At 43.9% G+C, this 13545-nt stretch overlaps 4 protein-coding genes across 4 annotated transcripts; 3 read left to right on the forward strand and 1 right to left on the reverse strand.

Moving 5' to 3' along the window:
- Positions 1–772: 772 nt before the first annotated feature.
- On the forward strand, positions 773–1205 carry AOL_s00043g444 (uncharacterized protein; the record flags this gene model as incomplete). The annotated part of the gene is made up of 2 exons (XM_011120930.1): positions 773–1069; positions 1140–1205. 2 exons carry the CDS (start codon positions 773–775, stop codon positions 1203–1205), a joined length of 363 nt encoding a protein of 120 aa, XP_011119232.1.
- A 1944-nt stretch (positions 1206–3149) lies between these two features.
- On the reverse strand, positions 3150–4639 carry AOL_s00043g445 (uncharacterized protein; the record flags this gene model as incomplete). The annotated part of the gene is made up of 3 exons (XM_011120931.1): positions 3150–3740; positions 3799–3965; positions 4018–4639. The coding sequence occupies 3 exons, from the start codon at positions 4637–4639 to the stop codon at positions 3150–3152; spliced, it is 1380 nt and encodes a 459-aa protein (XP_011119233.1).
- A 1195-nt stretch (positions 4640–5834) lies between these two features.
- On the forward strand, positions 5835–7492 carry AOL_s00043g446 (uncharacterized protein; the record flags this gene model as incomplete). Its single annotated transcript, XM_011120932.1, has 2 exons — positions 5835–6792; positions 6885–7492. 2 exons carry the CDS (start codon positions 5835–5837, stop codon positions 7490–7492), a joined length of 1566 nt encoding a protein of 521 aa, XP_011119234.1.
- Positions 7493–9309: 1817 nt separating this feature from the next.
- Positions 9310–10801, forward strand: AOL_s00043g447 (uncharacterized protein; the record flags this gene model as incomplete). The annotated part of the gene is made up of 2 exons (XM_011120933.1): positions 9310–9478; positions 9579–10801. The coding sequence occupies 2 exons, from the start codon at positions 9310–9312 to the stop codon at positions 10799–10801; spliced, it is 1392 nt and encodes a 463-aa protein (XP_011119235.1).
- Positions 10802–13545: the final 2744 nt, after the last annotated feature.

Raw genomic sequence — 13545 nt, forward strand, 5'->3', positions numbered from 1 at the left:
TAACTATGAGTGAATTCATGAATTGTACCATCGACTAGCACTCCGGTGTCATACTCGGGCCATCATGCGAATAACTAGCCCGAGGCGTTAGCTCAAGTCCTCGAGGAACCAAAAGTCGTAATATTTCCCGATACCACCAAGCTCAGCCAAGACTATTAGTATTGCTTTCTTGGTATTTAACAAACTGTGGCGTCACAGTTCCTAAATGTTGGTTGACAATGCGAAAGTGATGACATCATTGGGAGGCGGGCAAAGCCACAACCCTGCTTTTGATCAACTACCACACACAACAACACAGTATAGTATCGACGTCAGGGTCCAAACCACATGGCCAATATTAATCCGGGGACGTCATGTAAGGACCCTTTTTTTTTAATAATAAAAATACGTTTTATTGGTTTACGAGATAACCGGTCTATGTCGTCAAGTCGGTCATGCTAAGTGGATAATAATCTGGGGGAAGGGTCTGGTCCGAGCTTGTATTAATATTATAGAAGATCGTTCCTTGTTGGTTAATATTAATGCAGGGCCGACGCAGAGGTTTCGTCATATCTGGATTTTGATTTGATATTGATATCGATATCGACGTCGAAATGTCACTGTCAAAATGTATATTTAAAGAGTCCCATATCTCTCGGTAACTGATCCGAATTCTATATAATATTCTATATACATACATATCTATCAAACCAAGATAACATATCTTTAACCCTCAAATCAAATCAAATCAAACCGATTATCCTTTTTAAAAACTATAAAAACACCTACCAAAATGCCTTACAGAAGAACTCATCGTACCCGTCCTGTCGGTGGACACACTGCCGTTCGAACCACTCGCACTAAGCCTACTTTGATGGACCGACTTACCGGCCGTCGTCGAGGTCACACTACCACTACAACCACAACCACTCGCTCCTCGCGTCCTCGTCGTGGCCACCATCACCACACTCATGCCACGACAGCCGTCGCACCAGTTCATCATCAAAAGAGAAGACCAGGATTGGGTGATAAAATTAGTGGTGCTTTGATGAGAATCAAGGGAAGTTTGACTAGAAGACCAGGATTGAAGGTAAGTTTCTTATGATTCAAGAAGAAAAACTACAACATCCGAATTAAAAATGCTGATGAAAATGTTCTAGGCTGCTGGTACTCGTCGTCAGAGAGGTACTGATGGTCGTGGAAGTCATCGACGTCATTACTATTAGAAGACCTTGTCTCGGTCTGATTATTCATGAGTGTTTCGACGATGATAGAGAAGGCTACTGGCTAGCTTAATCACCCGACTTTTCAAGCTTCTGCATTTTTGTCTCCTCTTCATTTGTCTCTTCATGAGTTCTTTGCCTTTCTTTTAGCCTTTTATTCTCTTTTTTTTTGCACTGGTTTTCTGTTCAAATTGCAATTTACGAAACCTTAATATTGCCACCGAGATCGATGAACCGAAGACACGATAGTTCATTTAATGTGTACTTAATGACTCTCATAATACCATTTACTCTCATATCTACCCTAACAATATCCATCAGGAAAATAATAATAAGAATAGTACACTCCCCCAGTCGATAATTTGTACCATCGGTATACCATTCAATCGAGAAATGGGGGTCGTGTGCAGAATACAGTTAGCCCAGGCAAATTTTATGTAATAGAAATCCATTTAGGCGTGTTACACAAGGCTAGCTAAAAGGTAGTTAGGTACTATCTTTATTAATCCTATCTTTTCTTTGCCCAAAAGAATTTTAATTATATGGAAGAAAAAGACTGCTAGAACAAAACGCATGGTGGTATTGTATTTAGGCTGTTATACCTGAAACCCTTGAACATATGCGTCTTTTAAAATTTTTGGTACTTTTGTGATATCACATTTTTTTTTTCTTTCTTCGTTTTTTTTTTTGTTTAAGCTCACATTCTACCTATCGGCAGGCGTGGAATCGCGATCGCTACCCTGCCGTCCGCTGCAAGATGAGCACATCCCGTTCCCGCTGACTTTCCCGCCGGGTACTTGCACTTGATGCTTGTTATTCCACTAGTTGCTTGTTAATGTTACCCCGCTAGCTGCTGTATTTCTGTACACCATTGGTATTGTCGACTGGCCCCGTAACCTCAGTAAAAAAAAAAAACCTCATATAATGTAGCCCTAGGCTTGTATTTCCGAAATCCGAAATCCAAAATAGAAAAATGCTTGTTTTCATTGTTCCCCCACCTGATTTTATAATCCTAGACGGGTGCTCTTGTGATCATATTATTTCAGTATTGCTTTAAAACCATGATCGTATCCTGTATGTTATACAAGATTACACAAAATTTAAAAAAGGATGCACTGATGAGCTGGACTTTTATGGTTATTCTGGGTGCTGAAATACATATCCATATCAATATTCCCCCCATCTTTAGCTAGTACGTATAAATGTGCAGGTAAAAGTCAGGAATGTACGGTGATACGGCATAGACGAACGTGCAGATCTAGACCATGTCCAAAAAACTAACTAAATAACTGCAAAGAAGACTTTCCGGAATAGATACTGCAGCGTGGGGGTGTCCCATTGCATAGACTGTACAGTGCATTTGTATCGCAGGAGAAGGGGCATACCTATTGCATTACCTTCCGCCTATGTACTCGAGTACATACTTACATGTAATATTATGCGTGGGGGAAGGGGAAAAAAAAGAAGGTTGCCTATGTATACATGTAATGCGTGGGAAGATTTGTCCGCTGGACCAATGATTGGAAGAGATGATGCATATAGAAGGGGGGATGAGGGTTTTTCTCTCCCAAGAATCTGGGAAAGGGAAAGGGAAAAGGGTGGTCAGAAGGTTTCGTGTAACGTAACCCTAGACTTGCGCTTACAGCCCGGAGGTCCTGAGGCCGACGGCTACGGGCCGAGGCCTGGTTAACGGCAAGTGCGCGGGTCGCGGGGACAGCAAAGATGTTGAACTGGACAGTTAGATGCAAAAATCCGGCAAAGGTTTTCTGCGGCAGTGGGGAACTGTTGGCTTTGCATGATGCAACTAGAGGTACATACTTGTGATATCAATTATTTATTTTTCTGAGAAAGGTAGATACAAGTGACTTTCACGTGCAAAAAGTATGGTAATGGAACCCGTGAGGTACAGACCTGCCCTGCTTGGCTTGATTTTCTCTCTATTGGCGCTCAAGCGGTACGGTTCACTATTCTTTCAACATCATCGATCTCCTTCACGACGTTAGTCAAATTCTCGTACCCGTCCTTCGTAACCAGCACATCGTCTTCAATCCTGACACCTCCTACGGTCCAATATCTATCCAAAACCTTCGTGTTTATGTACTTGTTGTGCTTTGGGTTTTCCAAATAAGGCTTAATAATGAATTCGCAAAAGTACACTCCAGGTTCCACGGTGATAACGGCCCGCTCCTTCAACGGTATGCGAACTCTTAGGTACTTATACATCGGATCTGGGTCGGAGTAGTTCGGGTGACCGCCAGTGTCGTGTGTATCCATTCCCATATGGTGACCTAGGCCATGTGGAAGGAAAGCACAACTGGTACGGTTCTCTAGGATCTCGTCTACAGTCCCATTCTGGAAGATACCGAGATCGAGGAAACCTTGGATGAGGATTTTGTGGACTGTCTCGTGGATTGTATCCCAGAGAACTCCAGGTTTGATCATGGCGAGAGCATCCAGTTGCATTTTGAGGACAAGCGAGTAGATTTCTCTGGATTCTTTGGTGAATTTGCCGTTTAGTGGGAAGACACGGGTGATATCCTAAATGCCTATTTAGTTTCCTGATATAGCCTCAAGTGGCGAAGGAGCGGGAGATTACAGATGCGTAGAGATCGTACTCGCAACCGCCGTCGATAAGGATATTCAACCGATCGCTGAACGCCTGGTTGTTGTGGATGTAATGCAAGGTTGCAGCATTGGTGCCGGAAGCAATGATGCTGTCGTAGGCCTGTCGTCTAGCTCCACGTCGAATGCAATTCTCCAAAACTTTTGAACGTGGTTAGCGACCATATTTCTTCGATTTGGATGTAGAACGTACATATTCCTTCAAGTTCATGCTCAAACTTGCAAGTTTTCGCTGCCTTCATCAAAGCCACATGTGCGCTACCACTGATTTCGTTCGCATGCTTGATAAGTGCGACTTCATAGTCATCCTTATAAACTCTACACTCGTTGATAGCTTCCTTCAAGTCCTTCGAGAGCTTCACCGTCACACCCCCATCTTTTAGAAGTGTAACACTTTCCGAGACCTGGCCTGGAATGACCAAAACCTCGCCCTTCAAGTCCGCCTCTAGTTCATTAGAGTACTTCGCCGAGTCGATGTCGAACTTATTTTTTGCACCCTCAGCATCCAACGGTAGTCCACTCCACATAACCTCTTCGGGGTTAATAGGCGGGATATAGAGCGTCAAGAAGTCCTTAGCAACATCATAAGTCAGATAGCAGTCTGGGAGGGCACATCCTGACAAATAGAAGAAGTATCGGCGCTGGTGAAACGGCGCTTCTTGGTCTTTGTCTTCCTCCAGGCGAGACTTTTGAGATTCAAGGTAGATGGTGCCACTGGTGAGTGAGAGGTGTTTGGCGACAGCACGTGCGTGGGCTTTGGCGGGGTACTTGTGGGTGGAGAGGTACTCCGAGACGGAGGTTGGATGAATCGTCATCTTATCGGATCGTGAAGTTAACGTTGCAGTTTTCCGAGTGAAGGGCCGTGAAATATTATTCACAAGGGCTTGAGATTTGAAGCTTGGTCTATCTATCTGATATCTTACCCCGCTGAGCACTTATATAAACCGGATTTGATTTGAGACGTTAGTAAATTTACTGACAATCATCACGGGGCAATCGAAGGCTCGCAACATGAACGTGCAACATGCAAGGGGCCAGCTACATGTGTGTGCTCATGTGCACGCAGACTGACCTATCTAGAGTTGTTAAGATCCTGATGCCTATTACACCTCTAAAAGACCTTCTGCAACAGGAAGTAGAACGATAGAGCGATAACATACAGCTCGAAGAGATTTCGGGATGATCTGAAGCTTATCGCTATCGTTCGAGGTCACATCCCACCAAATTAAGCCGTTGGTTGCCGCTTTGGGCGGGATCGGTAGACAACACGCATTTTACAACAAGCGCCCCAATGTTGCATATGTCGATGCAATGACTAGTCTCCGTTCATGCTGAAAGAGAAATCAAGAGGTCTCGGTAGATATATGCAGAGTGACTCTTTTAGAGTATCTATAGCACAGAAGACTATAAGTAATGAGCAAACCCAAAGTTCAAGCAAACTTGGGTGATGTAGGAAGTAGGCTTACAGTCTGTCGCTAGCCGACATCTGTGGTAGGTATGTTAGTGTATAGCTCGCTTGTTCGTTCCTTTCCTTTGTTTCAATTCTTGAGCTTTAAGTCTATGTATCGCTAGAATACCAATGCTTTGTTCCGTTTCATATGCAAGTTTCAAGCCTAAAATGTTTGCTACAGATATACATCATAGCTTAGTAGTGTCAAGCTTCTTTCTCTTCTAGTGTCCGTTTCGCAATGTAGCTTTTGCAATCCCAGACATATATATCGGCAATATGATCGTCCCTTTAACTAGAGGTCGGAATATATACGCCCCATGAGCTACTGCAAGGGCTTAAAGTGATAGCTATGAGGCCTAGAGAAAAGATCTTCACATATATACACCGTGATATTCAAATACCATATTTTGGTTCGAATTAGTACTACACAAGGGACCGCCAATTTCATGTCATTCTCAACCTGAGTCGCACTACTTGAGGAACCGTGGTGGCTGTGGTGGTTGTGGTACGACCAACTGCAATACATATCTTGGATTAAACCCCGATTAGAATAGGCAACAATGATCCGAATAAGGAGTAAGGAAGACTTCTTCATTGGCGGTACATCTCCATGGCTTAGTCAAAATAGACGTCGAAACCGTAAACAGTATATCGGTACATGGCAAGAACAGAATCAGTTACAGTTCCTTAAAGGAACTGGCGTCCCACAATTAAATACCTGGGTTATTGAAAATATTGAAAATTTGGAGGTTAAAGAGGCCAGGCTGAAGAAATCCAAACCGGACGACGGAGCTTTGATCGACGAGGCTGACGTACCTAAGCCGTCACCTCTTGCTCAATATCAGGTACCAGAGCAGTCGATTGATGAAAGACAGAATGGAGGCGTGAATACTATCATCCCTCCCCGGGCAGTCTCTAAGCAAATGAGGAATGAAAACGAGGAGGACCTAGGGATTTACTTGACTTTAAGTCCAAAAGAAAAGGACAGAAACGCCATTAATAAAGCATGCTACGAGAATAGGAGCCTGCCAATTCATGAGGAGCAGGATGTAGAAGAAGAGGAAATTAATGCTTTGCAGCTCAGCGAAAGTCTCATGGAGAGCCACAGGCAAAGCATCGGCAAACCAGAGGGACCTGAAAATTCACAGGCAAGGTTGAAAAATCGTTCCCCGTTCAACGATTTCAATAGCATAGAAGGGTGTTTTTGCAATATTGAACCTCACACACCCCCCACAAATCAAAATCCACAATCATCACCCTCATCAACCAAATTCTCACTTACTAAAAATATACACCCCTCATCAAGTATCCAGAAACACCCTTGGTTGTCCCCTCGGGAATCAGAAATGCCCGTTACTCGCGCCTACAAAAGAGCGGCCGAGGTGGCCGGCGTAAATTTTGAGGAGCATGTGAGGGCCGATTTCCAACCGAAGCGAATCAAAGTCAATGATGGGCAAGACAATTATAACCCCCCAGCTGCCACTAGCAAGCTAGAGAAGAAAACGCAGAGGCCACAAAGTAAGTACTGGCTCATTAACTCGGGGGTTGAGGATATATAGATATATAAGTACCTAGGTACGTATCCGGAATACTGACCAAGTATTGCTTAGGGGCGAGCATGCATAGAAACCAGATTAAAAGGACCACCTATTCGCCCTCCATGGTGCATGTTCAGAGTGATGGTGTCGAAGGCGGAGACAACGGCATTGAATGGGCTATTGCTCTGAGCAACAACCTAAACTTGACTTACACGCACGGAACCCCTCCCGCTGCTGCGAATGAAGCATCTTCCCCCATCAATATTCTATCTAAGCCACATTCAATCATGCCCCGTCGACAACCCAAAGAGCTACTCTCTAGCAGACAGCCAGCTGTGCCAGCTGATGTTAAGGCTACACATCAACCAGCTACTGCCGCTTCTGATATGTTACCTCCTTCGTTGTCAGTCAGTGGGACTCCTGAGAATTCACAGCAGCAACAAGCGAGACACCTCCATTCGTCAGAGAGATCCACGACTATATCAGAAATCACCGACGAAGAAGAGGCCAAGGAGAGGAAAGTACTTGTCCCGGATCGTGCTGCCGTACAGAGCCTAAACCGACTTTTCTTCACCCCTCGCCCCGAAAGACTTCTTACTCGCGAGGAGATGTCACGCTTCTTGGACCCAGATCTCCTCCCTCGGTTCAACCCAGCATTAAGAAGGCCTACAAAAAAGTAGAGCTTTGGCTGTGATTTACCAGTACTCGAGACAATTGCAATGATAAACGTGGATTGATGGTTTCACTTTTTGCTATCGCTGTCACAAACCGGGTTTATACACCCAGCTTCAGCAACATGCAGAGGATGCTGTACAGCTTCTTTATTCTTTCCCTTGACTAGCTAGGTTTCACGGATTGGAAACTCGGTAAAGGATTTTCACAAACATTTCTTTCTAAAATGCAAAGTCTTGATACTGCTCTAGAGGTGGTGTACGGCGTTTCAAGCCCTTCAAAGGTTTTCGCAAATTATTTGTTTTACATAGGAGCAGGGGTTTTCGCAGTCTCTATATTTAAAGACGGCCAGAAATTAATTAAGCCCTCTCCATCATACGCATATTCGTATCTACGTAGTACTTTCACTCCTTTACAAAAAAAGATAACCGTAGATCAATGGCGTTTCCTATAATTGCTAAAATATTTACCTTTTTCCGTGCAATATTCTCTTCGAACGAGCCAAAACATGCGGAAGAAGTTACGACCCCGAACCAAGAAACGGAAGCACCTATCCCACAAAGACAACGGGCACCGAGACTCAATCCAGTACGCCTATCTAATGGGACGATTCCGTTTATCCCAGCTCTTCCCTAGAAAAGGCAGAGTCCCGAAGAAGCAAGGACCCTAGAGTTTGCCTAAGTTGCACAATGCAAGGGCTTCTATGTAGATCTAGATATCGTCCTTCTAGTCATAGACACCGGTACCAGTATTCGCTTATGCAGGCACAGCATCAAATGCAAAGCTCCCAAGAGAAGCAAATGCACACAAACGGTCTTGGCTAGCTGCGTCAGAGAATAAGTAGTACTTAAGTATGTACAGGAAATGGAGGCCAAATATCATATAAGTCGCCCAGTTATTTGTTTTTTTAATAGATCAGCCCTACAAAGATAATACTGGCTGTTCTTCATCACTTAGGATTCGTACGTCAATTGGATGTGTTGCACATTGCATGGCCCTTGACGTCAGACCGTCGATGAACTCGAACCCAACCTGAAATTGGACTGTCTATCTTCACTTAATGTATAGAATTTGCCCTCGGTATTTTGGTGGATCATGTACTATCATTGCTCAAGAAGTGATTAGTGGGATAGGAACACCTTAGTAGGAATACGTTTACATGCAGAATGGTACTCTGTATACGAACTTTTATAAGTCGGCTGTTGCATATTAGGCCTGGCCAGACGGCGCCACGGCACTGTCCGGGGAGAACCTGTGACGTTTAGCTTACAACATGCATCTTGTATTCATGAGTTCGATCTCGACGTGTTATAGGTCTATGACTCCGTATATCTTAAGACCTTCAAATGTAAGCTACTCTTCTCGAGATGATTCGTCTTTTGAGTACGGAATTTATCAGAATTATCCTTTCATATTCAACGTAAATCGAATATTCAAATACGATATAGATTCGTAAATTAAATTTATGGATTGTTACTAGTTCTGTTTCGACATCCCGCTACCCGAATCCTGCTTTCACCTTCTCGAACTAAGCTATCACCCACCAACTCGATCACCAATATCAATACGTAGTAACTTAAGACCGGTAGACATCTATGTCTAGCCGATAGGTATCATGAACCCCTAACAATTTATTAATATCTGTGGCCAGTAACAAAAAGGGATAGATACATATATCAACAAGAGTTAGCTCGGGGATATTTATCCTAACTTGAAACTTGACAAGGCTTTTCTTATTAATATTTCCGATCTTATTCCAGTAGAAAGAACTTGTATTAAAACGTTGCATCAACTCCGGTACCGGTTTGGCGACGAAAATACAAAAATGAACTCGACCTGCCCTCCAGTAGCAAGGCTCAAGAAGAAGCGACGTACTCCTACGAAACATCCTCAAAATATTTTACTTACGAACGGGAGATTTCCTGTTACGTTGGATTTAGCCCGACAGCTCAAGAAATGCGGACATACCGTCTATGTCGTTGATTGCATGCACTGTAGGTTGTTTGTTTCTTGATACACGCCCCCAGAGTTGTACCTATTGACCCTTTTTGAAAAGATATCAAAGCTGAAGCTTACTTGGTTCCATCCTAACAGACCATGTCGCCAAATTCAGCAACGTCGTTCGTCAGTCCTTTCGAGCTCCAGCTCCTCGTGACGACGAAACAGGCTATCGAAAAGCTGTTAGCGAGATCATTCGCAAACATAACATACACTTAATTATCCCCATGCACGAGGAAATCATACATCTAGCGGGGTCCAATGACGTCGAGATCATAAAACGACTACTATCACCACCGAAGCACATTATCCTACGGTTACATAACAAATGGGAATTTTCACAGTGGATGGAGAAACTAGGGTTGGGAGTACCGAGACATTATCTCTGCGAAAGCATAGAGGATGTCAAGAATCTACCGAATTTGGATAAAATCGAATACGCGTTAAAACCAGTATTCGGAAGAGCTTCGCAGTCGGTATATCATTTGAAACCTGATAAGGACTTGCCGTTGGACAAATTGGATATGAAAAAGAAGTGGGTTGCACAAGAGTGGATTTATGGGGAAAGATATTGTTCGTATTCGGTCATCAGGGATGGCGTTGTAGCTGCTTTTTCGTTATACAAGGTTTTGGAGACTATAGATGGGAGTTCATGTGTTTATTTCAAGAGCGTGGAGCATAGAGGGATATATGATTATGTTACTAACGTTGCGACGGAGCTTAGGCTTGAAGGTATCCCACCTGTTACCGCTCCTTTTTTTACCCAATCATCTAATCTGGTCAACCGTTGCGTAGGGATTAAAGGAGTTTTTCAACTAGCATTCGATTTTGTTGAAGAGCTTCGTTTGGAAACTAAAGACACTGCGGAAGAGCCAAAGCCAGGCGACACGCGGCTGGTATCAATTGAATGCAACCCGAGGAGTACATCAGGAATCCACCTCTTCGCAGGCAAAACAGACCTCGCGCTCTGTTTAACAGATGATAACCCTAGAACGGTGGTAGCGCATCCTAAAGCCAAACGACAAGTATTTCCCGGCATGATGATGTGGGAACATTCGGATGCAAGTGTAAAGCAGTGGCTTCGGCATATGGGAAGATTGATGGGGAGCAAAGATGTTGTGTTCTCCGCAAAGGACTTGCTGCCGACGTTGATGCAGCCGTTTCTGTTGACATCGTATTATGAAATTTGTCGTGAGAAGAAGTTGAAGTTGCCGGATATGTTCCAATTAGATGTTACTTGGGAGCCTGGTAGTGAGGAACTCAAGGAGGTTTATCAATTGTCAAGAGAGGATAGGAAGGGTTGGGGGCATAGAAGGTAACTGGGATGGGAAAAGGGCTATATTGGGAGAAGCGGATGGGGTCGGAGTTAAGTACTATTATCCTGGGACTAGATAAATTTTTATACTCAAAATGCCTAGTACTTCAACGAGCATTTAAGCGGCATACGGTTATCGTTAGTTTGGTTCAAGATGTATTAGACTTGATCTTCAACCCTCTTGTAAGTTTGGAAATGATATATACCGAATACGTGATACCTGGCTCTAGCTCTGTGATGAACATTATATCGATAACTATCAAATGGTAGGCGAGAAGTCATAAACCAATTTTGAAATAGGTATGATGAAAAAGTGTGATATAGAGCTAGATAGAGATTTCATAAGACATGCTCGTGCTGGCATCTTATGCAGGAGCTAAATATAGCTACTAGCTAGGCCTTTGGGTCGGCAAGTATATCAAAGAGCTCAGCTAATATATGAGGAGATGTTAGATTCGGCCTCCATTATCCCACCACATTGATTGGCCAATTACAAAATCCGAGCTTCCGCAGCAGCAATTAATTATGGTTTACGAGATAAGAGCTTCGGCTCTCTCTCTCTCTTTTGCTTTTTTTTTTTTTTTCCTTGGGGGGGGGGGGTAATCAAATAGGATTAGTTACCAGAATACTGGGAATAGATAAGGGTGGGGCCTGTGCCGACAGTGGGTGATGCCATTGTGGTCATCGATGTGATGATGTCCGCGTCAACCAAACTCGGGTTAGAAATCAGTGCAATGTATGTAATCTGATGAATGGACTGCAGTAGGTAGCACAATAATACAACCTGGGCACTGACCTGGTCTCAATTGGAATGATATTTTATCACAAGGTGAAGAAGCTGAACCCTTGACTTTTCAGGACGTCTTTGCTAGGTAGGTTCCGCTCCAAGCTTCTGTCCATCTTAGCTTTGAATATGGATACCACCCATGAAGTAGTGTGTATAATCATGTTGCAAGGCTGTCGGCATCGTGCTTTTTTTTTAGGAACCCCATTATGCATTAACTTCTTTTGGAAATGATATTGATGTCTCAATTACGAAGGGATCCTTGATCGTACATGACAAAGTTCTCATGCATCCTTCCGATAAAAAAGAAAAAGAAATAAAAGGTACTATGTACATTGGGCATGCCGGCTCAGCACCAGGATTTGAATGGAAAATCTTCTTGTTTTTGTGTAGACGGCAGAATCGATCATGCAGGACCCTGCTGTATCATGGAGTCGATGTAAGAAACCCCTACAATACTCCGATAAGAATTCATTTGATAAAAACATCAAAAGGGTGATATCCCCGCTCTTCTGATGCATCAACGGGTTAGATATAAGGGAAAGGGGCAATGCAATGAAATGAACGACAGTAATTTCCCGTCCTCGCACTGAGGTACTTGCGGCCTGAAAGACGCCACGAAACTTAAGGGGGACGCGGTATGGTTGGATCTGCAGACACGGCTTCATGTGACTGCGCTAGCTACTAGAAAGAACATCGGTGTTCCTTCTCCTTGGAGGGCTAATCCTGGCCGCCTTGAAACAGTTGGTTCGCTTCGTGCAGCCAACTCAGGAAGAAGAAAATGTTGTTGGCTCTCTGACGAATATCCAATCAGAAAATCTGCCCTTCAAGCCCTGTATTTGGTATGCAGTGCATGTTACTTCAATTGAACGTTTTGTCCCACCACGCCGGCATTCAACATGCTCGGAGCGGAGCATATTCGGGGTATGTCTGTAAAACTTCAGGTTCGACAAGATCGAACGTAAAATCCCTTGAAGGAAATGTAATCTTCATGTAGATCAAGTGACGGACTGAAGCTCCAAAAAAACCGAGTCATCATGTGCGTTCGCGTTCTCAACTAAGTGGAACGCGTGTGAGAACGCGTATCTCACAATCCCTGTAAGCACAAAAGGTGGGAAGCCGGAACCAACAGGCTTTGTAGCTAGTGTGTAAGGCGCTCTAATAAATTAGCTACTACCGAGGGGCTACCATCTGGTGGGGGATCGAATTCAACCATATGATAACTTGTGTGTGCGAGGCATGGTGCGTAACCACTGAAGACAGCACCTAGAAGCATCCACAACTAGCACCAGAGCTCGAGCAGCTTCTATTCTCACTGGCAGTTCGTTGGCTTCTTTCCGCCATACTTTTACCGACCGAAGCAGAGGGTGATTTGATGTCATTCTTCGATTTTCTAAACGGTTGAGTTTCATGGGCTCCACAACCGCCGATGACATTTCCAATTAGTTTTCCGGAAAGGGCATGGAGGCTGAATATTGAATATGGGGATATGGGGAGTTGGTGCGGACCGGGACCAACCATGAAGCAAGAAGGCACCACCATATCACAAGCAAGGATTTAATATTTGTTTTCCCCACCCGAGAAAAAAGGAAAACAACCATGAGTCTTGCAATCGTAGGTACCACTCCCGCCAAAATGCAAGGGAAGGTACCTTCGTGTAGGTGTGTCTGTATATATGTCACTTTCGACCATCCGAAACTCTTCTTTCTTCTTTTCCTTCCTTAAGCTGTTTCCCTCCAGCCAACGCGCCATAAAAGTTCCCTTTCCCTCCCCTTCAAGCTAATATAAAGGGTACCTCTCGAAAGTGGATAATAGGAGCCGGTTGCCCACTTCCCTGGAAAGCTCTAACGTCCTGGAGAATTAGACATATATATCTGATTCCCCGATGTCGAGCCTGGTATTGTGCTAACCTGCTACTATCGTCTACAGTCGGGAGACTGTTGCGTTGATCTTGTTTTTCTATC

This window comes from Orbilia oligospora (assembly GCF_000225545.1).
Source record: "Orbilia oligospora ATCC 24927 unplaced genomic scaffold scaffold00043, whole genome shotgun sequence".
In the NCBI taxonomy this organism is placed as follows: Eukaryota; Fungi; Ascomycota; class Orbiliomycetes; order Orbiliales; family Orbiliaceae; genus Orbilia; species Orbilia oligospora.